Source organism: Euleptes europaea, chromosome 2, assembly GCF_029931775.1.
Source record: "Euleptes europaea isolate rEulEur1 chromosome 2, rEulEur1.hap1, whole genome shotgun sequence".
NCBI lineage: Eukaryota > Metazoa > Chordata > Lepidosauria > Squamata > Sphaerodactylidae > Euleptes > Euleptes europaea.
This window is the reverse complement of record NC_079313.1, coordinates 18,837,326-18,862,011: the sequence shown is the minus strand read 5'-3', so window position 1 is coordinate 18,862,011 and position 24,686 is coordinate 18,837,326. Positions and strand designations below refer to the sequence as shown.

Here is a 24,686-nt window from a genome sequence, read left to right as displayed (position 1 = left end):
AGTTCCTAATTCTGTTTAAAACCCTGAACGATTTAATACCAGGGTACTTGCAGGGCCTCTCCGCCCACTTGTGCCTGCCTGTCCTTTGAGATTAGCTTCTCCGTCTCCCCATGCCTGCATTAGGTGAAACTGGGCTTGCAGAATGAGGCCTTTCCGTCGCCCCCAGATTCTGGAATTCCCTGTCTCAGGAGGTACATCTGGCTGCCTCTCTGGTAGCCATCTGAAAGGTTGTTAAAACATTTTTCCTTTGGAAGCCTTTAATCCCCACCCCCCCATGGTTTAGTAATTCAAAGCCAGCATGGTGTAGTGGTTAAGAGCCATGGTTTGGCACGGTGGACTCTGACCTGGAGAACTGGGTTTGGTTCCCCACTCCTCCACGAGCTGCGGAGGCTAATCTGGTGAACTGAATTTGTTTCCCCACTCCTCCATGTGAAGCCAGCTGGTGACCTTGGGCTAGTCACAGTTCTATTAGTTCTCTCATCCCCACCTACCTCACAGGGTGTCTGTTGTGGGGAGGGGGAAGGTGATTGTAAGCCTCTTTGAGTCTCCCTTAAGTGGTAGAGAAAGTTGGCATATAAAAACCAACTCTTCTAATTGATTTTTGTATTGTTGATTTTGTTGTACTGGCACTTAAATTATTACTTTTTAGGGCTTAAACTGTACTGTTTTTAACTGAAGGGCTATATTTCTTGTAGTTATGTTATTTTATTTAAAACATTTCTATGCCATCTTTCCACCCACCATTTAAAACGTAAGCTCATAAATACATAGGCACACTAACAGGGAGGAGGGCTAATAAGAGTTAGTGATGGAACACTAAACCAAACCAAAAAAAATCTTCACCCATTGGTGAAAGACGACAACAAAAGGAGGCAGACAAATCTCCCTTGGCAGGAAGTGCCAGAGTTCTGGTGCCATGATCGAGAGGGCCTTTTCTCAGGTTGCCACCTCTCTAGCCTCTGATTGGCATCCATCCTAGCTGCTGTTTAAATCTGCTTGGTTTATATTGCTTCAGGCTGTTGTTTCAGTTTGTTATTTAGATTTTTTTTTAGGTATTACTGATTTAATGTAGAAGAAGAGTTGGTTTTTATGTGCCGCCTTTCTCTACCGCTTAAGGAAGAATCACACCAGCTTACAATCACCTTCCCCTCCCCACAACAGACACCCTGTAAGGTAGGTGGGGCTGAGATAGGGTTGCCAGGTCCCTCTTCGCCACCGGTGGGAGATTTTTTGGGCGGAGCCTGAGGAGGGCGGGGTTTGGGGAGGGGAGGGACTTCAATGCCATAGAGTTCAGTTGCCAAAGTGGCCATTTTTCTCCAGGTGATCTGATCTCCATCGGCTGGAGATCATTTGAATTAGCAGGAGATCTCCTGCTACTACCTGGCAGTTGGCAACCCTAGGCTGAAAGAGTTCAGAGAAAACTGTGACTAGCCCAAGGGCACCCAGTTGGCTTCATGTGGAGGAGTGGGGAAACAAACCCGGTTCGTCAGATTAGCCTCCGCCGCTCATGTGGTTCTCCAGATCGGAGTCTGCCGCTCCAAACCACCGCTCTTAACCACTGCACCACACTGGCTTGTACCTTGTTTGTGATCTGTTTCTGCCATCTTGGGCGTTGCGTGTAATGTTAAGGTGTGATTTTTTAAAAATCTCCTAAATAAATAGTCACAAATGTATTTTCCCCCCAATGCTGCTTTAGATGAAAAGGGCAGTGTCAGGGTGCAGGATCAGTGCAGAAGAACTTGAACTTCCATATAGGTGGCCAAATTGTTTAAAGCAGTTTTAATGATATAAAAACTAAATTTTATTTATGTCTATAAAAATGTAAGGTTTTTTTGAGAACTTTGTGCTTGTCAGTTAACATATGCACTGGGCTGAATGCGGCAAGGCAGAAGCAAGTTTTTGAGAAATGGGGTTGAGTACTATTTGGCCATCCCCCTCCCTTTTTAAATGAATGCTAAAAATTCAGAGGAGGGGCCAGAAATACCCCATCCTCATCGATACTGTTGCGTCCTTAATGCTAGGCATCAAAATAAGGAGGCTGTTGGAGTATGAGAGCTACGTTATGTCCAAATCCTTGTTATATTAGCAGAGTGTACAAAGGCTGTTGTCTGCAGAGAAGCTCATCCAGACCTCTGTGTGTGCCAGGAACAAAATTGCTAGGAGCCTTTTGTCTATTCAACTAATATACTGCATTTATTGTAGGAAATTGATTTCTGGATGGGATAGAGTAAAGTATAGTTGCCTATCTATTCTAACTAACTAGGATGGAGGGTGATCCAGGACATGCGTCCTTCCCTCATGGTGGCAAGATGGAGAAGAGTGCCAGTGTGGGTGAGGAGGTGAGGAAGAAGCAGGAAGGAAGGAAGTTTCCCTAAGAGTAGCAATCTACACATCAAAGGGATAGTTCAGAGCAGTAGAGAAAGGATGACCCAGTGTCTTGTCCCCTTTATCTCTCTGACTCACTAGTATTTCCCCCCTCTGGAGTCTGAGGTTAAGAGACAGCGCAAAGTCCTTCACTTCCAACAGAGGCAGCATAGTTTCAAACAGGAGCACAGTTTGATAAGTCAGGTTCTTTCTGTGTGCAGAGCTGCAACGGCAACAACTTCTTTTCTCCCCCTGTTCCTGCCCACTCTTAAATCCTGGAGTGCACTCGGGCAGTCTGCAACATTGGCCGGGATTAAAGGAACAGGGTTGTCAGAAACACCACAAGGCCCAGCCCCCTGTGGCTCCTGACCCAGCCGTTGAACTGTAATAAAAGAGTGGGAATTGGAGCGCCGTTGGGTGGAACCTTCTACGGTTCAGCTGGTGCACCTCTGCAATTCGGCTGGGCTTGCCCAAGTCTCTGCACAGTTTCCGTCCAAGTGAATGGAGGGCTGCTCCGTAAGCTTCACTTATTGGTGTCTGTCGAGTGCTGCGTGGTTGCTTCAATAACCAGTCTCAGGTTATTTTGGCCAGTAAGCCCCGTGGCGCAGAGTGGTAAGCTGCAGTACTGCAGTCAAAAGCTCTGCTCACGACCTGAGTTTGATCCCGACGGAAGTCGATTTCAGGTAGCCGGCTCAAGGTTGACTCCGCCTTCCATCCTTCCGAGGTCGGTAAAATGAGTCCCCAGCTTGCTGGGGGTAAAGGGAAGATGACTGGGGAAGGCACTGGCAAACCACCCCGTAAACAAAAGTCTGCCTAGTAAACGTCGGGATGTGACGTCACCCCATGGGTCGGGAATGACCCGGTGCTTGCACTGGGGACCTTTGCCTTTACTTTTTTATGCTCTGTGAGCTGCAATCCACGGCCATACTTTTGAGCAGGATATATTATTATCTGACGCCATTGCGTATTTTGCTGCTCGCTTGCCTCTGGATTTGGGCCGCATTGATTTTGCACAGCCAACTCTTTCTTGTTCCACCTGCAACCTGGCCAGTATTAATTGATACATTTTTTTAAAAGTTCCTATTAAAACCATGTCTTCTAATATGAGCACAGTGGTTTCAGGCTCCTCAGAATGTCCTGGGAGCCTTGAAAAACGGGTCCATTTTTTGAAATCTACTATTAATTAATTCCCACGTTCTCACTGCTGCCTCTGCTTCCTCCAGATGTGTTGCTAGGAATAGACCAGCTCCTGGGTTACAAGCCATCTGGGCCGTGTAAACTGATTTGTGCCTGTATTAAACAATAATTGAACAGAATGCGGAAGAGTTATTAAAGAAAATATACATTGCTTGTAACTTCAAAAATAAAATATTAAAATGCAGTAAATGGGAATGGAATGTGCAAATGAAGACCTGCTCGGTTTTAATGAGTTTAGCTGCAACCTTCTCAATTTCAACCCAAAGGAAAGAATTCTATTTTTCTTTTTCTTTTTTTTATATAATGAAAACCCCCCCCCATAAAAGTGCTTACAGAAGTATGTGAGACAGAAACAAGGAAATATAATGTTCTGAACTTGACTGGTCCAAACCACTTGAGCTGCTGTGACAGCTCATAAAACGGAGCCCAGTTTTTAGGCGGACTCTGTTTTAGTTTGCCAGAGTGAATTTTCTTGCAGGAAGTAGCCTGAAGGTTTATTTTAGTTTTCCAGACTGCGGCTTTGATCTCCGCATTCTGTCACTTCTCGGATTACATGGCCCTTTTTCACTGCAGTAAATCTGCAACAGTTAAATGGAATAAAATTTCTCCCCTCCGCCCTGATCACAGGCTGTTAAAAGCCAAGCCACAGCCAGCGAGAATGTTTGCAGAGCCCCATGGCCCAGCACAAGAGCAGCACCGTTGGTTTAATCTTCTTGTCTTTTACAATTTGTTTTTATTGTGCTTTCCTTTTTTAAGTGACCCTATTTATTTCTAGACTCACGTTTGCAAGGCCCGAATCAGAAAAGGGGAGGGGGGGGAGAATAAAGATTTAAAATAGTAATAAATTGAAGAGGGGCGGTGTGTGACTATGAATAGGCATGCTCGCATAATTCCAAATTAAAGAGACCAAGAGTGGTCCTACCAGACACCAGAAGTTAATGGGCTGTTTCTTGAAGGTTATATTTCTGGCCCATTTAACAAGTCAGATAATTAGATTTTAGTTTTTGCCAGGCAGAATTTTATTGGCTTGCAAAGCACTTTGCTTTCAAAAGTTGTAACTTAACACATCTTTATAGCAGGGCTTCAAACTGCTCCCCTTATATTTTAAACTCACCGTCATAGCGCTTGCAAAATTGCAGACTGATTTTCTCTGGTTGCCATAGGGGATAATTATGCAACTGAGTGCCACTGTACCTTTTGGAAGAATCTCGTTGTGTTCAAAGTGACTGTGCTACCATCGCCTGTGGCAGAAGAAGAGTAGGTTTTTATATTCTGACTTTCTCTACCTTTTAAGGAGAATCAAACCGGTTTACAGTCTCCGTCCATCACCCCACAACAGACACCTTGTGGGGTAGGTGGGGCTGAGAGAGCTGTGACTAGCCCAGGGTCACCAGCTGGCGTCATGTGAAGGAGTGGGGAATTAAACCCGTTTCTCCAGTTTAGAGTCCGCCGCTCGTGGAGGAGTGGGGAATCAAATCCGGTTCTTCAGATTAGAGTCCACCGCTCTTAACTACAACACCGTGCTGGAATGAAGGTTGATTCACACAGCCAAAGATTTAATGGCATGCTATTCCTCCACCTTGTGAATTCACTTTTCTCATGAAGGTGCAGGCCCCGGGACTCAGCTGGACATTTTACGAAGCAGCAGCAGAATTCAGAATGAACCCAGAGGACCTGCTGTGCTTGTAGAAGATCGCGGGCTCCCCTGCCATCTTAGAATATCTTCAGATAGCTAAGCTGGAAAAAGCACCTTGGCCTGAGACATCGGAGCTCCTTACCAGTTAGGTGCCCAGTTCTACGTTAGAGGGTTCCATGGGCTGTCTCAATATGGCAGCTTCATAGCAAGCAGCTTAGTTCAAGAGTTAGATGTCTAGTTTGCCACAGGATTATCATGGTTGCTGAGAATAATCTGAATGAGAGGAGGCTGTCAACTGAAAACAATAGACTTCAGGAGATCTGCTTTGGATTCCCAGTTATTGGCTAGTAATGTTCATCGAGCATAGACCCTTTCCCTCGTGTGGCTCTTCCAGATTCAGTGTTCTGATTGTCCCCTGATCAACGGAAAGAAAAAAAATTGCACAACATTACTATTTTTAATGCAATCCAAGGGCACTTTCACACATGCCAAATAATGCACTTTCAGTCCATTTTCAATGCACTTTAACAATTGTTTGCAAGAGGATGTTGCCATTTCACACAGTACAATCCAGCTTAAAAGTGCTTTGAAAGTGGATTGAAAGTACATTATTCAGCATGTGTGAAAGTGCCCATAATAAAGCGTTGCAAGTCAAACAGGAAGGCAGTGATGTGCCTTTAATTTTTCTGATCTCTACAATCCAAATGAAGACAAAACTGAGCAAAAACTAGGACACAAGTCTGGAAACTGCCTGGTTGCTTCCTTGTCCTAGGCTGGCAGGTACTGAGCATAGCTTTCAACTAAACCTTGTAGTATGAAAATCATGTTGGCCATTCTAAGAACTGGTTTGCATGGCTTTAAATCTTTTCTATTCAAAAAGGAGTATTGAGAAAGCTCTGAAATGGACACAATCTGTTAGCGATCTAAATTACAATATAATCCCTACTTTGAATAGGGAGAAAAGTACTTATTTTAGGAATTAATTTTCTGATCCTCTAATGCAGTGGTCGGGAAACTCATTAGTCAACAGAGGCAAATATCAACAGTACAACGATTGAGATTTCTTTTGAGAGCCAAATTTCTTAAACTTAAGGGGGGGAAAGGTGTCAAGAGGGGGCTTAGTCCCAGCCGCTGGGAGGGTCTCTGCCCGGGAGGATGTCGGGGCTGAGACAGTCTCTTCCGCCTCAGACCAGTCCGAGGGGGAGTCAGAGCTCGACTCTCCCTTGGACGTCGCCAGGTTGCCACAGGACACACCTTGCAGGCAGTCTCTGGCTTCTCTCCTCCCCGGCGGTTAGACTTCTCTGGCCTTATGTACCCTCCAGGCCAGAGAAGCTTGTCAGGCGAGGGGGTGCCCCTCGCCTCTGGGGAGGTCTCTGTCCGCGGAGGAGGGTTGGCCGAGACAACCTCTTCTGCCTCAGACCAGTCAGAAGGAGAGTCTGAGCTCGTCTCTCCTTCCGACGTCGCCAGGGTGCCTCAGAGTTCTCCTCCTAGGCAATCCCTCACGACTATCCTCAGCGGCCCGGCCTCTCTGGCCTCTTATCCCCGCGGCCGCCCCTAACCCTCCCCCCGCAAGTCCATAAATGTTGGGGAGGGGAGGTTCCTCTCTCCCCAACCCCGTGTTGCCAGGTGCGCCTCGCGGCGGTTTCCGCACCGGGTTCTCTTGCCTGTCGGCTGTTGGGCGGGGCCGTAGCCTCTTGCCGGGGCCCTCAAATTGGCAGCGGTGGGCAACGCCGCCCCCTCCACTTCTTCCTCCGTCTCCCTGGGTCCCTGTAGGGAAGACGGACAGGTTGGGATCGGCTTGGCGAGGCGTCGGGAAGGTGAGGGGGCGTGAGGGAGACCCGGGACAGGGGGTGGGGTTCCCTTCTCGGGACAAAGCTCCTCCCAGACTCCGCCCCAGCCCTCCCCTCGGAAGTCCTTATAAGGGCTCGAGGAAGCCTCCTCCCAGCCCCGAGATGCTGGGCGAGGGGCGCATCTGTTCCCCGCCCTGGCTCGCCGGAAAATCTGTTCCCCGCCCTGGCTCGCCCGCACATCAGCTGGGGAGCAGAGAGGTCCGCTACAGCTGGCGCCCCGGTTGCGGCGGGGCAGGGGCGCACTGCTCTGCCTGTTTCTGCAGCGGGACGTTGGCGCGCTGCTTCGGCGGCGGCTCTTGGGCGGTGGTGTGCTGCTCCAGCGGCGACTGCGGCGGTCGGACTCTCCCCTTTCCTTCCGGCTCCAAGGACCACTGGGGAGAGAGACAGGCCCGTTGGTGCCGCCCTGGATGAGATGCCGGTGAGTGAGGGGGCAGAGCCGCACTCAAGGGGCCAAAGAGCCGCATGCGGCTCGGGAGCCGCGGTTTGCCGACCACTGCTCTAATGAGGAGACAAAATTGTTTTAAAGTAATTGATCATTTAAATAGACTCAGAATTAGCCCTAGATAGAAAGGCTCTTTTGAACACAGTGAACAGCTAGAATTGTGGGAGTTCATGTGAGGCTACTGAAAATGGACAGAGTAGTAGTGGGAACTATGGGTTTGGTTTCTGGCTTAGAGCTTATGGTCTCCAAAATAAAGAGGGTGCATGCTGGGAAGTTCTTGCCCTGGTTCTGTTTTTGAAGCTCCTTGTCTGGACTGTAGAATCTTTCATCAGCACTTAGACATGGAGTAGGGCGGTGTTGGCGAACGCATGGCACACGTGTCGGACTGGGCACGTGGAGCCCTCTCTGTGGGCACTCGCGGGGAGCCGTCGCCATGGCCAGGCGGGCGGGGTGCTCCTTCACTTGCAGCAGCCGGAGCCTTTCTGCGTGGCGGCCGTGCTGTGCTCCCTTTGGAAAAGGCGCCCTCTCCGACGCCTCCCTCCGGAGGCCGGGCCAGGCACAATAGAAAGGGCAGGAGGCCCTCTCCCGGGGGCAGGGCCAGGGGAGCCGGGCCGGGGGCGAGGCGGCACTCTCCTGGCCGCAGCCTCCTTCTGACGGCGGCAGCCTGGAGCTGGACTTTTGGGAGCCGCCTGAGGGGGACGAGGAGGAGGAAGGCAGTGAGGAGGAGGAGCTGCTGCTGGAGCCTGGAGCCCTGGCGTCGCTGCCTCTGGCCTCACCGCCCCCGCTGTCATCCCCCCGGGCTGGCATCAGTGCCGCTGCCACTGGCGGGGGCCTTTGAGGGGGGCCGTCAGGGAAGAGTGCCTGACACACCGCCTTTCTCCCCCCACCTGCGTGCGTGCACGCGCATCAGCAGGGCTGAAGACTTCCCGCCTCGCATGCACGCACGCGGCGGGCTTCTTCCTCTTTCCCCCCCTCCCGCCCCCCAACAGCTGACAGGCGGCTGAGAGGCCAGCAGCAAGGAGGCCGGGCCTGGTCCTCCAGGCTCCAGCAGCAGCTCCTCGCCGCCTTCCTCCTCCTCGTCCCCCTCAGGCGGCTCCCAAAAGACCAGCTCCAGGCCACAGCCGCCGCCATCCTCCTCCTCCTCCGGCGCCTCTCCCCGGCGGTTTTCGCCCGCTGTCTCCTCAGGGCTCTCGCGGAGGGCCAGGCGGCCCCTCAACAGCCGCGCGTCTGCCAGAGAAGGGCCTGCCATCTCCCTCCGTCCTTTCTTTCTCCCCCTCCCCCTCTCCTTTCTTCCTTCCTCCCTTTCATCCTTTCTTCCCAAGTTCCTTCCTTCTCTTTCCTTTCTCAATTCCTTCCTTCCTCTTTCTTTCTCTCCCTCCCCCTACTCTTCCTTCCTTCCTTTCATCCTTTCTTCCCGTTCCTTCCTTCTCTTTCCTTTCCCAGTTCCTTCCTTCTTTCTTTCTTTCTTTCTTTCTTTCTTTCTTTCTTTCTTTCTTTCTTTCTTTCTTTCTTTCTTTCTTTCTTTCTTTCTTTCTTTCTTTCTTTCTCCGTCCCTCCCCCTTTCTTCCTTCGTTCTTTCCTTTCCCAGTTCCTTCCTTTCTCCGTCCCTCCCTTCCTCTACTAGGATTGCCAACTTCCAGGTGGTGGCTGGAGACCTGGCAACCCTAGCATCTCTCCCCCCCCCCCCCCGCCGCCGGGAGAGCTACACCTGGTATGGTGCCCGAATGATGCTATAAATGTGCAAATGGCCCTTTGCAGGAAAAAGGTTCCCCACCCCTGCGGTAGATGCTTTAAGCCGTGTTGGCTTAAATTGCCGTGTTTAAATTGCTGTGTTGGCACTTGGCAGTAAATAAGTGGGTTTTGGGTTGCAGTTTGGGCACTCGGTCTCTAAAAGTTTCGCCATCACTGGAGTAGGGCTGTGTGTAGCAAAACAGACCTAAAAGGTTAATGCATTCCAGTCTCTCCAGTACTCTGCTATACGCTGCACCTAAATTGTCGGCATAGTCATTTCCAGTGCCATGCTTGGGTCTCAACATTATTGTGACTGAAGCTTTGATTTCATTACTTGAATGCCCCTTGAGGAAAATATAGCTTTCATAGAATCATAGAGTTGGAAGGGACCACCAGGGCCATCAAGTCCAACCCCCTGCATAATGCAGGAAATTCACAACTACCTCCCCCCTCCACACCCCTAGTGACCAGAAGATGGCCAAGATGCCCTCCCTCTCATCATCTGCTTAAGGTCACAGAATCAACATTGCTGTCAGATGGCCATCTAACCTCTTCTTAAAAACCTCCAGGGAAGGAGAGCTTACCACCTCCCGAGGAAGCCTGTTCCACTGAGGAACCGCTCTAACCGTTAGAAAATTCTTCCTAATGTCTAGACAAAAACTCTTTTGATTTAATTTCAACCTGTTGGTTCTGGTCCGACCTTGTTGAGCAACAGAGAACAACTCGGCACCCTCCTCTATATGACAGCCCTTCAAGTTCTTGAACATGGTTATCATGTCCCCTCTCAGTCTTCTCTTCAGGCTAAACATACCCAGCTCCTTCAACCTCATAGGACTTGGTCTCCAGACCCCTCACCATCTTTGTTGCCCTTCTCTGGACATGTTCCAGCTTGTCTACATCTTTCTTAAATTGTGGTGCCCAAAACTGAACACAGTACTCTAGTTGAGGTCTAACCAGAGCAGAGTAAAGCGATACCATCACTTCGCGTGATCTGGACACTATACTTCTGTTGATGCAGCCCAAGACTGCGTTTGCCTTTTTAGTTACAGCATCACACTGCTGACTCACGTTCAGTGTTTGGTCTACTAAGACCCCAAGATCCTTTTTACACACACTACTGCTCAAACAAGTCTCCCCATCCTATAATTATACATTTGATTTTTCCTACCTAAATGCAGAACATTACCTTTGTCTTTGTTGAAGTGCATTTTATTAGTTCTAGCCCATTTCTCCAGCCTGTCAAGATCATCCTGCATCTTGGCTCTGTCTTCTACTGTATTTGCTACCCCTCCCAATTTAGTATCATCTGCAAATTTAATAAGCATCCCCGCTATTCCTTCATCCAAATCATCTATAAAGATGTTGAACAACACAGGGCCCAGCACAGATCTTTGAGGAACTCCACTAGTCTTTCTTCTCACCCCACCTCCCCCTTTGCATATAATTCATTCATTTTGTCCATTATACGCAGAAACTTGGTTCGGCATTCTAAATTACCAAGTTTTATGGCATATGATTCTCAAATTGTAATTGCTAGAACTGTAACAATACCATGTGTTGTTAAGAAAACTGTCAGAGCGTAATAGATTCTTTAAGAAGTTAAACGATGGGATTATAAGAATATATTCATCCTCAGTAGAGAACTTTGAGGGTCAGGTTGCTAATCTTCCAGAAGGAAGACAAAGGAATGTCAAAGCAGAAACCTGTGTATGGGCAACAGTTAGAGAGACAGTTTCCAAAGAGCAGTGATTTCGTGTAAGCATTGCACTCTCTAAACCCATTGCCTAGTTCTTGTCTTGAATTAAAGCCAATGAAATGCAAATGGATAGGGGAGGAGCTGTGGCTCAGTTTGTAGAGCATCTGCTTGGCATGCAGAAGGTCCCAGGTTCAATCCCCGGAATCTCCAGTTCAAGGGACTAGGCAAGTAGTTGATGTGAAATACCTCTGCCTGAGACCCTGGAGAGCCGCTGCCGGTCTTAGACAATACTGACTTGGATGGACCAAGGGTCTGATTCAGTATAATTCATTGTGTGATTCATGTGTGTTGAAGGGAGAGATTTGGTGTGCTTCCAAAAATCCAGTTTTATGCAACTGGCTGCCAGATGAAAGTACTGGATAGAGCTGGGACAGTATATCTGTGATAATCACGACGTGCTTATGAACCAACTGATTATCATAATTACATTCTTATGTTATCTCCTATGCTAAGAAATGGAAGTACTATTTGAAAAACCTGAATCAAAGCTATTTGTGGACTATAGCAGTGATTACCAGCACGATGCCCATGAGTTCTATGGAGTGTGCCGGTGTGTTTCCTGGTGCCTACTTGCTTCTTCCCCCAAAGCAACAGCCCAGTCTTGGCTTTCCTCCATTTAATTGGAGTGTGTGTGTGTGTGTGTGTGTGTGTGTGTAAAGTGCCGTCAAGTCGCAGCCGACTTATGGCGACCCCTTTTGGGGGGTTTTCATGGCAAGAGACTAACAGAGGTGGTTTGCCAGTGCCTTCCTCTGCACAGCAACCCTGGTATTCCTTGGTGGTCTCCCATCCAAATACTAACCAGGGCTGACCCTGCTTAGCTTCTGAGATCTGACGAGATCAGGCTAGCCTGGGCCATCCAGGTCAGGGCTTAATTGGAGTAGGAGGCACTTTAGAAGTATCCAGGAGGCACCATATTTGTGTATGTAGGGAGCACCAGTTTGGAAATAGTTTCCTATCCCTGGCATCTCCAGTTAAAGGGACTAGGCAAGTAAAAAAAAAAAAAAAGGTAAAGGTCCCCTGTGCAAGCACCGGGTCAATTCTGACCCATGGGGTGACGTCACATCCCGACGTTTCCAAGGCAGACTTTGTTTACGGGGTGGTTTGCCAGTGCCTTCCCCAGTCGTCTTCCCTTTACCCTCAGCAAGCTGGGTACTCATTTGACCGACCTCGGAAGGATGGAAGGCTGAGTCAACCTTGAGCTGGCTACCTGAAACCAACTTCCGTTGGGATCGAACTCAGGTTGTGAGCAGAGCTTGGACTGCAGTACTGCAGCTTACCACTCTGCACCACGGGGCAAGTAGGTGATGGGAAAGACCTCCGCCTGAGACCCTGGAGAGCTGCTGCGGTTTTAATAGACAATAATGACTTTGATGGACCAAGGGTCTGATTCAGTATAAGGCAGCTTCACGTTTTCATGTTCCTCCATCATAGGAGGACGTTTGGCTTGTAATCTCCCAATATTTTTTGTGTGGATCAGCTCTCCTGGCAGCCATTTTGTGATTGATCCTACCTTCCCCTATGGCAACAATTTTATCTTGATGGCTTCTCTTCTTGTTCTCAGAAGTCCAGAGGTGTCTACAGGTTGGGGGCCCCTGAACCATAAATTGTGATTGGTATGCTTAATGAATGGAGGGGTTGTAGGGATAAGTAATTAATATTATATTAATTTTATTACCGTAGCTATGAAATCAAAGGATTATTATAAGCCCACCATATCTTTTTGAAGTATTTCCCTTCCATGGAAATAAAAGATTCTCAAAGGAAATTAGGTGATTTTTTTTAAAGGAGACAAAAAATCAAAACCAAGAATAGAATAGAAATTTTATTACAGTCAATGACCAGCACAAGTAAAAAAAAACAAGATGGAGAACAAGAACTACTAGCATCACCCATGGTTTTTGACACTAGAAAACCATTCTGTTGCCCAAAAAAACTAAATAATTTGAAGACAGGTGTACTAAAGACACCAAACAGCTAGAATGATTAAATAAAACATAGACAAAGGGGACAAACATGGAAAGTACATTTGAAAGAGAAAAATTAAAAAACACACACAGAACAAAACTGAAAATTAACAATTATTCACAAAGTTATGGGGCACTGAGCAGTGCTTGGTTAAGCAAGAATTAAAATGTAGAATAAATATTAATTCTAGAGTAATTTTTCTGGAGAGGACTTATTGCTTGAGCACATCTCAAGTGTGTGCCTATGTGTATAATGTGTACAGTGAGGGGGGAAAGTATTTGATCCCCTGCAAAATTTGCCCTTTAGCCCTCTGACGAAGAAATGACCAGTCCATAATTTTAATGGTAGGTTTATTGAAGCTGTGAGAGACAGAATAACAACAGAAAAAACCCCAGAAACCCAGAAGACAAAAGTCAGAGATTGATGTGCATTATAATGAGTGAAATAAGTATTTGATCCCCTATTAACCAGCCAGGTTAGGGTTAGGGTTCTGCTGTCGACAGAAGCAATCAATCCATCAGATTCCAAACTAGCCACCATGACCAAGACCAAAGAGCTGTCCAAGGATGTCAGGGACAAGATTGTAGACCTGCACAAGGCTGGACTGGGCTACAAGACTATTGCCAAGCAGCTTGGTGAGAAGGTGACAACCCTAACCCTAACTGTCAACCTCCCTCGGTCTGGGGCTCCATTCAAGATCTCATCTTGTGGAGTTGCAATGATCATGAGAACGGTGATGAAGCAGCCCAGAACTACATGGGGGGAACTTGTCAATGATCCCAGGGCAGCTGGGACCACAGTCACCTTGAAAACAGTTGGTAACACACTACGCCATGAAGGACTGAGATCTTGCAGAGCCCACAAGGTCCCCTTGCTCAAGACAGCACATGTACAGGCCCGTCTGCAGTTTGCCAATGCACATCTGAATGACCCAGAGGAGAACTGGGTGAAAGTGTTGTGGCTAGATGAGACCAAAATCAGGCTCTTTGGCATCAACTCAACTCGCCATGTTTGGAGGAGGAGGAATGCTGCCTACGACTCCAAGAACACCATCCCCACTGTCAAACATGGAGGGGGACATATTATGCTTTGGGGGTGTTTTCCTGCTACGGGGACAGGACACCTTCACCGCATCGAAGGGACGATGGACGGGACCAGGTATCGTCAAATCTTGGGTGAGCACCTCCTTCCCTCAGCCAGGGCATTGAAAATGGGTCGAGGATGGGTATTCCAGCATGACAATGACCCAAAACACATGGCCAAGGCAACAAAGGAGTGGCTCAAGAAGAAGCACATTAAGGTCCTGGAGTGGCCTAGCCAGTCTCCAGACCTTAATCCCGTCTAAAATCTGTGGAGGGAGCTGAAGGTTCGAGTAGCTACACGTCAGCCTCGAAATCTTACTCACTTGGAGAGGATCTGCAAAGAGGAGTGGGACAAAATACCTCCTGAGATGTGTGCAAACCTGGTGGCCACCTACAAGAAACGTCTGACCTCTGTAATTGCCATCAAGGGTTTTGCCACCAAGTACTAAGTCATCTTTTGCAAAGGGATCAAATACTTATTTCACTCATTATAATGCACACCAATCTCTGACTTTTTTCTTCTGGGTTTCTGGGGTTTTTCCTGTTGTTATTCTGTCTCTCACAGCTACAATAGACCTACCATTAAAATTATGGACTGGTCATTTCTTGGTCAGAGGGCAAACAGGCAAATTCAGCAGGGGATCAAATACTTTTTCCCCTCCCTGTATATAGTGTGAAAAAATGATAGAAAAGTTGGCTCAAAAAACTTCACTGATCACAGTGAACTTCACAGCCTTGCAGCCATGCGGGACTGAAGTAGGAGAGCTATTTCTGAAGACAAACCCGCTCTTCAAAGAAAGCCAGTGTCATGTAGTGGTTAAGAGCGGTGGACTCTAATCTGGAGAATGGGGTTTGATTCCCCACCCCTCCACATGAGCGATGGACTCTAATCTGGTGAACCAGGTTGGTTCCCCCACTCCTACACATAAAGCCAGCTGGGTGACCTTGGGCTAGTCACAGTTCTCTCTGAGCTCCCTCAGCCCCACCTACCTCACAGGGTGTCTGTTGTGGGGAGGGGAAGGGAAGGAGATTGTAAGGTGTCTATTGTGGGGAGAGGAAGGGAAGGAGGTTGTAAGATGGTTTGATTCTCCTTAAAAAATGGTAGAGAAAGTCGGCATGTAAAAACCAACTCTTCTTCTAAGCTATGAGTTTTGCAAGAGAATGTGGACTTGAAAATGAAGTTTAAATTGTGTCTTTTGCTGAAAAGTCTGTCCTCAGTTGAGGTCTAGAGATTACTAACCCTCACATTTGCAAGGACAGCAAATTGACAAAGGCAGATTGTAGTAGGGAAATGTCAAAGAGAAGAGGAAAGTTAAACTTAACAAGAGCTGCAAGTATTCACTGTTTAATCAATCAAAGTCCTTAGCCTGTGATTGGAGCATCTTAAAAAGGTAAAGGTAGTCCCCTGTGCAAACACCGGGTCATACCTGACCCATGGGGTGATGTCACATCCCGACGTTTCCTAGGCAAACTTTGTTTACGGGGTGGTTTGCCAGTGCCTTCCCCAGTCATCTTCCCTTTACCCCCAGCAAGCTGGGTACTCATTTTACCGACCTCGGAAGGATGGAAGGCTGAGTCAACCTTGAGCCAGCTACCTGAAACCAACTTTTGTCGGGATCAAACTCAGATCGTGAGCAGAGCTTTTGACTGCAGTACTGCAGCTTACTACTCTGTGCCACGGGGGGCTCTTCTGGAGCATCTTACCAGTGACAAAAGGGGGGCAGGGAGGGGCTTTACAAAGCCAAGCAACCTGTGCAGCATTCTGACAGCCAAGATAGGAATTTACCTACCGCCCCTGCACTTTAAGCCTCAAGAGGTCTAGGTTATCATATCTTGCTATATATCTTATCTTCTCGAGGCACAATGGCTAATCCCATTAGAAAATGAACGCGTACGCATGGGGCAGCAAACCACAGGGTTATATCATCTGGAGAAAGAGGCCAGAGATATTCATTTGGCGTATGGTGGGTCAGTGGATTATCCCCCCCCACACACACTTCCATAATGTCTTAAATGGTGTATACTTGTGTCGGTTGCTATTACTATGCAAGTGCTATCCTTGCTGTCAGAATCTTGCGTTAAAGTGCGCTTGCATGGGGCTTGGCCACACATAATTCGGCACGCGCACTTGCCATTGCGGTATGGGTCATGGTTCAGTAGTAGACCATCTGTGTGGCATGCTGACGTTCACAGGTTCAACCCCCAATGTGACCAGTTAAAAGGACCCAGGTAGTAGTTGATGTGAAAAAGCTGCCCAAGAGTCACTGCCTGGTCAGAACAGATGGTATAGACCTTGGTAGACTAATGGCCTGCCTTAGTATAAAGCAGCTTCATGTGTTCGTTAAAATTTAATGTGAAGCATGGAAACTAAGAAAGCCAGCCGCCTCTGGGACAGGGCCTGGGACTTGAAGTTTGCTGCCCAACTGGTCGTTGACTTTAGTATACCAAACTTGTACAGCGGGCTGTTTGTCGTATCTTAATCTCCTTGTGACTGTTGATTGATTTGGGCCTTTGCTATTCATGAACATATTGGCTTTTCGTGAACACACTGATGGATGCCAGTTCTCCTAAGCTCTCTAGGACTGGAGTTGTGAAAGACATTAACCTTCTTTGAGCGAGATGAAGTTTGTCGTCTTTTAGCCGGTATCGCCCTGTTCTCATTATGGGCTCATTACATTTTGATGTGCCTCGGACCCTGTTAGGATCCTGAATACATGTGGCATTTTATTTGCTTTGAATCATAACTTTGAAAGGAATATATACATATACCAGTCCTTTGTGCATTTCCGGAACATTTTCCTCTTTTTGACATGTCTGTGCAAGCAAATTAGACAGCTCAGCTGCCAGGCTGGAGAGGTCCTAGATCCTGCTAGCAGCCTGGGTAATCCAAGAGGTTTTAAGTATCAGCCTTCAGTTTACAGTGAAATTTGCTCTGACAAGGCTGGCAGTCCAATAGGAACAAGAAATATTTGTGCTCTAGAGAAGTGCATATGTAGAGACCTCAAGCATAACCGATGGCTGGAAATGATTTCAGACTAAAAAAACAAATCATTAAGGGTGCAGGGGGGTAAAATACACAGTTCCTATTTTGAAGAGTCTCAGAATGATCCAGCAACTGAGGTTAGCATTTCGCAGTAATTAGCTAAGCTAAGCTGTTCCCTGTTTAACTCTGTGTCTCCCAGTCACCGTGGTGCTCCATCCTGGAGAAGGCGGTACCTCAAGACTTGTCAGTATATGCCACAATCTTCTAAGGCAAGCTTTTTGACCACAGAATTTAAGGGCCAAACCAGACAGACACAGTAGATCCACAATGCGGTTGTCTTGTGGTTTGTTTCCTTCCTTCCTTCCTTCCTTCCTTCCTTCCTTCCTTCCTTCCTTCCTTCCTTCCTTCCTTCCTTCCTTCCTTCCTTCCTTCCTTCCTTCCTTCCTTCCTTCCTTCCTTCCTTCCTTCCGAGCCAGTGTGGTGTCGTGGCTAAGAGTGGTGGTTAGGAGCAGTGGATTCTAATCTGGAGAACCAGGTTTGATTCCCCACTCCACAGGAAGCCAGCTGGGTGACCTTGGACTAGTCACCACTCTCTTAGAGCTCTCTCAGTCCCACCTACCTCACAGGGTCTCTGTAGTGGGGAGAGGAAGGGAAGGTGATTGTAAGCCGGTTTGATTCTCCTTTTAAAAGGTAGAGAAAGTCGCAGATAAAAACCAACTCTTCCCCCCGCCCCCCAATGTGGCAGCTTCGAAGACTGGGAAGGGAGCATTCGTGAAATGGAAAGGCGGCATGTAAATATCTTGAATAGTAATTTTTTAAAAACCCTTTCTGCCCTTGCCTTTTCCCTAGCTGTAATAAGCTTCTTTGGGGCAGAGGATGTCCATTTGAGTCTCCCCCCCCCCCCCATGGAGCTTATTGCGGCTTGGGGGAACGGTGATTTACATCAGAGAAATTACATGTGAGGAAAGGATTAATCATCGCCCCTGCTCTGGGTGCCATTTTGCTGCAGTTGTACGGGCTCCTTACTGGTAAAGGGGAACTGTGGTAGAGGCTAATCACAGATCTGGTGACTGGTTTTATCTTCTACCTTAAAAAAAATTCAGAGGTACAGTGGCTGTACAAAACACTTTCTCTTCTAGCCGGGATCTGCAGAGTTCAAACAAAACCACAGCAACCGTGGCTAACAATAAATCATGTATACAAGTAGATGACAGCTGGAATCTGTCGGGAGATCAGTGGATATATTGTCATTTATAGACTTCACATCATTTAGACCTTCGTTTGACTTTGGTTTAGTAATTGTCTTGCAAGATATGTTATTGGATATTTGTATGGGCTTTTCACAGTATTGTTATATTTCTTGTGATATTCCATAGCACAATACAGATTCCAGCTGTTATCTACTTGTATGCATGATTTATTGTTAGCCACAGTTGCTGTGATTTTGTTTGAATGTCCTTGTAACGGCACAAAATATACCCCATTTGTTGGTTTTGGGGGTCTGCAGAGTAGCAAAGCCCACTGAGGTTGGCTATATATAAAAATGAACATGTTTAAAAGGTGGCGATTGGTGGATTTTAAATCTGAATTAGATTGCTAGCTTGTTAACACAACATGGAATAGAGAAGGGGCTTCAGTAGCCTGTGACTCTGAACCAGGGGATACGATCCCATTAATAAGACTGCCCATTCTGTGAGCAAAATCCCTATCCAGCGTGGTGTAGTGGTTAGGAGTGGTGGACTCTAATCTGGAGAGCTAAGTTTGATTCCCCACTCCTACACATAAGCAGTGGACTCTAATCTGGTGAACCAGATTGGTTTCCCCACTCTTACACATGAAGCCAGCTGGGTGACCTTGGGCTAGTCACAGCTCTCTTAGAGCTCTCTCAGCCTCACCGACCTCACAAGGTGTCTGTTGTGGGGAGAGGAAGGGAAGGTGATTATAAGCTGGTTTGATTCTCCTTTAAAAAGGTAGAGAAAGTCAGCACATAAAAACCAACTTTTCTCCTTCTGTCCATCCTCTGCCTCTCTCTGCAGCGTCCTGTCACTTGCTGGGCAGAGGCCTGTTGATGCTTCCTCTTACTGCTTTTAGGGTATTTGGATGCACAACCTTTTAAAAAAAATGGAAACAAAGGGATGGATCCACAAACACTGCATGAGGAAAGGGTGTTATTGATGATGTATATACACCATTTATTTAAAAAAAATGCTGGAAAACTACATGAGTGTTCCCCTGGTGGCTTGGTACAGAAAGGGCTACAGCCTCTGCATAATTATTTTGTGTTCCTGTACACTGAAAAGAAAGGAGCGTTTGGTGGGATGCAAGAGAAGTAACATGGCAAGAAACTACCTCTTTTCAGCTGCTAATTTCCACCAGCCAACACGGCCCTTGCGGGACTCTTAACACCCACTGTTCCGCAGGACACATGCTCCACGGGGGGGGGGGGGGGAGAACATTGCGCTCTGATTGCACTGCAGATCTAGGTCTGGGATGCCCTGCCTTCCACTCTGAGAATCTGCGCTAATAGGCGTGTAAAGAATTTTGGGAGTTTGCATAGTCGTTTGAAAGCCTCGTTGATATTTCGAGGGTGTCGTTTATTCTCTGATGACACCACCCACATGGAGAGCATTAATTCCTGGCGCCTGCATGTTTCATGCATTTCAAGCGGCTTGTTACAGCTCTTGGCTGCCCTCCCTTAAGAATGCATCTCTGAGCTTTAACAATAAAAATAAAATTAAAAAAAAACTGTGGGCAGCCGTGAACCACATGTGTGTTTGGGAGACTCTGGAGGAAACTAGATGAGATGTAAAGGATCCATGTATCGAATTGTTCATTTTGTTTTATTAGCGCTGGTTAGCAGCCCTTGATTGCTGTGTGAGAAGGTTGTTTAGCCCATTTCTCCTGTACTGCTCCCTCAATTTAAAATCACCCCCCTCCAATCACCACCCTCTGCAAGGGTGTGGGGTGGGTGGGACATGGGGGTCAGGCATTTCCTCCCCGCAGAGCAAATTGCAAGTTGGAGGAGTTTTGATTTAAATGGTGGAAGAGGTATGAGAGGAAAGGGTTAAAACTCCCACCCGAAGAATCTTCCCTGATCTTCAGAGCAGCTGCCAGGAAATGCAGTTACTTAAAAAAAAACTGCAGAGGGTCCTGTACACAAATCTTTTTGTATCTTTTTGGTTTGGCCTTCTGCTGATCTGTAGCCTGGGATGTGGGTCATTCCAGGTTTCCCTCTTCCCTGGAAAGAAAGACAGACGGGCACACGTCGCATCCGAGATTCCACTCCAATACTACTTCTCCATGAAATACTCATAGAATCATTGAATTATAGAGTTGGAAGGGACCACCAGGGTCATCTAGTCCAACCCCTGCACAATGCAGGAAATTCACAGTTACTTCCCCCACCACACCCCCAGTGACCCCTACTCCATGCCCAGAAGATGGCCAAGATGCCTTCCGTCTCATCATCTGCCTAAGGTCATAGAATCAGCATTGCTGACAGATGGCCATCTAGCCTCTGCTTAAAAACCTCAAAGGAAGGAGAGCTCACCACCTCCCAAGGAAGCCTGTTCTACAGAGGAACCGCTCTAACTTTTAGAAAGTTCTTCCTAATGTTTAGACGGAAACTCTTTTGATTTAATTTCAACCCATTGGTTCTGGTCCGACCTTCTGGGGCCACGTGTATTGTGAAACTTCAGGAAAGACGTTTCGCCAGCAGCTGTGGCAGGCATCTTCAGAGGAGTAACACTGAAGAGACACTGTCCTTCAGTGTTACTCCTCTGAAGATGCCTGCCACAGCTGCTGGCGAAACGTCAGGAAAGAAAATACCAAGACCACGGTTACACAGCCCGGATAACCTACAAGAACCAATGAACTCTGACCGTGAAAGCCTTCGACAATATTCAGGAAAGACGGTTACATGTCCGGAACCTGACCAATAGAGAAATAGTAACTGTGCTTCAAAAGTAAACATGTAAATTAGGCCAGATTTATAACCTGCTAAGTGAGTGAAAAGCTTAAACCAGTTTGGTCTTTTGTATTGCGTAACAGCTGAAATTGTCACTGGCTGAGCCACCGTCCTTGCAGCTGTTTTTTGGCACCAACGCATGCGAGGCTGTTTGGAGACAGCCAGGACGTCTCAGGCTTTAGCTTCTAAAGGCTCTGCACCTAATTACTTGCATGTTTATCAAACTAAAAGGACTGATCTGATCAGGACATAATCGAAACCATGATTCCCTCCTCCCTTTCCTAATTTAAAAATGTGTTCAGGAGTCGTTTGGAGTAAGTAGAAGTCAATTGGAAATGGCTGGAAGCGGCTTTACGCAGATGATCCAGAAGTGAGGGGAGAGTGCCATCTAGGGGCTCCAGGAGAGAACTTCTCTTGCCTGCTTCTCAGTACCCCCCCCCCAAAGGCATAGAAGCACAATAGATTTGACACAAAAGCTCCACCCCCAGGAAGGATTCAGTGGTGTAAGGGGACTGCAATCCAGTGCTATTAAAGGAATTCTGATCTGGTAGTCCCTGCCCGGGAAAAGAACATGCACGTATTTGGGAGAGAGAGAAACTCAGCATGAGTTATACAAGCAGTTGTAGAATAAAGCATAAATCAAGCTGCACCTTTAAGACTAACCACATATATTCCAGCATAAGCTTTTGTGAGTCTGAGCTCACTGTCAGGAGGGAGGGGGATCCATATATCTTCCTTCCACCAGGATGCTATAAGCGCCAAGGTCCAGGTCATCATCTCCTTCTGTCCCTCTACCTTGACATACTGGGGCTTTTTCGGTGGCTGCCCCATGTTTGCATGGCTCCTACCCTCCTGACTTCCCAGTGAGGCTGTAAGCTATTCTGGAGAGCATTGGGGAAGGGGGAAATACCCTCCTAGTGAGGCATACAGTGCTTCTAGATTGGTTCTAATGTACTGGATGTTCATTTAATTTATTTACGTTGTTTATAGTCTTCCTATCCAGTTGTTTTTATATTTTTGTTACCTTGGTTTTTGAGGTGCCCGGGACAAAGACGGATATCTAACTATTTTAAGTAAATATTTTTCTGCATACAAAAGTTTACAGATCTTGTGGTGTGCATCAGTTCTAACTTGAACCATCTTCACTGCATGGACTTGACTAATTCCATTTTATTTTTATTTTATTCCATTTATCCCCTGCCCTTTCCCAACCAAGTTGGGGTCAGGGCAGCTTCCAACGGTCAGTGTGTATAATACAATATAATATACGTTGAAACATAGAATTAAAACACAGAAATAAAAATGTATATAAATCAGATTAAAAGATGGCAATCTAATTTCACATCTATAATATTAAATATTTCCTGGTGGTGTGGGGGTCCATAACGGTCGTAGGCAGAGGGCCAAAATGATCTAAGTAACAATCCTCAGGGAGTGGAGACAAGAAAAGATTCAGGAAAGGTAATGAACCTTCAAGGGAAAAAGGAAAGAGGGAGGGGGGAAAAAAGGGGTGAAGGGAAGGGGATAATAACATTGTTATTATTTTCACATTATTTATTGATGGAATTTATATGCCACTTCTCTAGACATCCACTTGAGGTGATTCACAAGTAAAAATAATCCCCTAAAAACATTAATTATCCATAGTAAAAACAAGCCATGGGTCATAAAAACAGCTATTGAGCAGCCTAAAAAAAATCCATGAACAGTCCTCAGGCTAGATGCAGACCATAAAACAACTTTTAAAAGATTAAATCCCTTGTTTAAAAGCCCATGTAAACAATGTTTTGATCTGGCACCTGAAAGGTAGGTGGGTAGATAAGGTAGATGCCAGGAAAGCCTCAAGGGCGAGTACCTTCAAGGTTAAAGCCAGCACTTTGAATTGTGCCCAGAAACAGATGGGCAGCCAACACAGATCTTTCGGAGCAGGGGTATTAACAGTCCTTGCATCCCACCCCTTGACAATAGCCCAGCTGCTGCATTTGGCACCAAATGATGTTTCTGGAAAGTTTTTAAATGGTAGAGACCATTACTGGATGTGATCAGAGCATTGGAACAAGGAACAGACATGGCTGGCATATCATCCAATGCTGATAAAAGGCATTATGTGCCATGGAGGAGAACTGAGCCTCCAGTCATAGGTCATGGTCCAGCAGCATCTCCAAAGTATGGGTGGGGGGATTGCAACTGCCTCCAGGACAGGCCAACTCTGCATTCCTCAAGCAGTTTCTCTGTTGACCAACAACGTCTCAATCTTGTCCAGACTGGGCTTCAGTTTTGGCCCTCATCTATCCTATTAACTTCTCCAGACACACATTCAGGAATTCCAAAGGCCCAATTCAGTCAGCTGTTGCTGGATGTCTTCTGTATATTGGTGACACCTCACTCCAAATCCCTGGAGGACCATGATAAACAGCATGAAGGACTAAATAGATCTCTGTGGGATCCAATAGCATAAAAGCCACGAGGCCAAGCAGAGCAGTCCTCCAGCATCATCACCTTCTGGAATTGGCCAGCTGAGTAAGAGTAGCATGAGTAGTAAGAGTAACCACTGTAGCATGGCATCCCCTGTGGGGGAGGTAGTTGTGAATTTCCTGAATTGTGCAGTGGTTGGACTAGATGACCCTGGTGGCCCCTTCCAACACTATGATTCTATGAAGTAACTACTCACAGGAGTTGTCCTCACATGAGATGTTTCAACCATGATTCCCCTTCAACTGGAAAAAATGCATCTTGCAGTTTTCTCAGTTTACGGACAAGAGGGGAAAACATGAGTTGCTTCTCCCGCACGTAGTAAAACAGCATGAGCAGCTGTTTGCGGAAGTGCTCCTTGATTTAAACCAACTCTCAGATTGGACCGGGACTCCAGCATCCAGCATATGGCTGGCATTCAGTGGAAGTCTTCCAAGTTGTTATTTTGCATTCTGAAAAACCAGAGCTTGTCACTCTACTGCAAATGTCAACTCAGCAGTCTTTTCTTTTCTCTGCATGCAGCGTTGCGATGGATGGTTTTGGCCAGCCTGTGGGAATTCCAAGCCGCCCCACCACCGCTTATGGATATCGACCAGATGACCCTTACTACTACAGCTTTGGAGCCCGATAAAGCAATCTGCTGTATTAGATTATTCCCTTCCTGTATTCTTGAACAAGAAGAGTCACTGAGCAAAGCCTTTTTTTTTCTTAGTAATGCATGAGAGCAATCTTTACAGGTCTTGTGTGGTACATTTCTGTTGATCGGTGTTGCTCTGGAGAAATATTAGCTGTTCAGTAACACTTTTATCTTTTATTTTGTACAGAGTTTGCCAAATATTAACTAGAAAGTTAACATTGTTATGTATATGAAGCAGCTATCTTAATTTCTATTAAAAAAAAAAGATTTTACAGTCCCACCATACTGAATGCTCAGGCTACATGAGTTTTGAACTGAATTTACTTCTTCGTTTATGAACGATAATTCAGTAGGTTAGTAAATGTGACTGAATTGTCTCCACCGCCCCTCCATGCACCTGTAACATACCCATTGGAAATGACAATATGTCATATTGATGACATTGCATTGTTGTAACGCAGGGGTGCATAAATACATTTGTGACTTGAACCGTGGCTGAAATCAATTCTTTAAAATGCGTCATGCCATATTGCAGCAAATAACAATGGCAACCACAGGGATAGCAAAGGCCCTTAGTGCTGCCCTGCTCAGAAGCAAAAAGTGA

The 24,686-nt window shown here is 46.7% G+C and overlaps 1 protein-coding gene across 2 annotated transcripts in view; it reads left to right on the top strand.

Moving 5' to 3' along the window:
* KIFAP3 (kinesin associated protein 3) overlaps positions 1–24,179 on the top strand; it is a 94,053-nt gene extending 69,874 nt beyond the window's left edge. For both annotated transcript variants that reach the window (XM_056845062.1, XM_056845063.1), the window contains exon 20: positions 23,968–24,179. In XM_056845062.1, coding sequence (XP_056701040.1) covers positions 23,968–24,076 — 109 coding nt within the window. In that variant the 3' untranslated portion in view covers positions 24,077–24,179. The remainder of the gene's footprint in view (positions 1–23,967) is intronic.
* Positions 24,180–24,686: the final 507 nt, after the last annotated feature.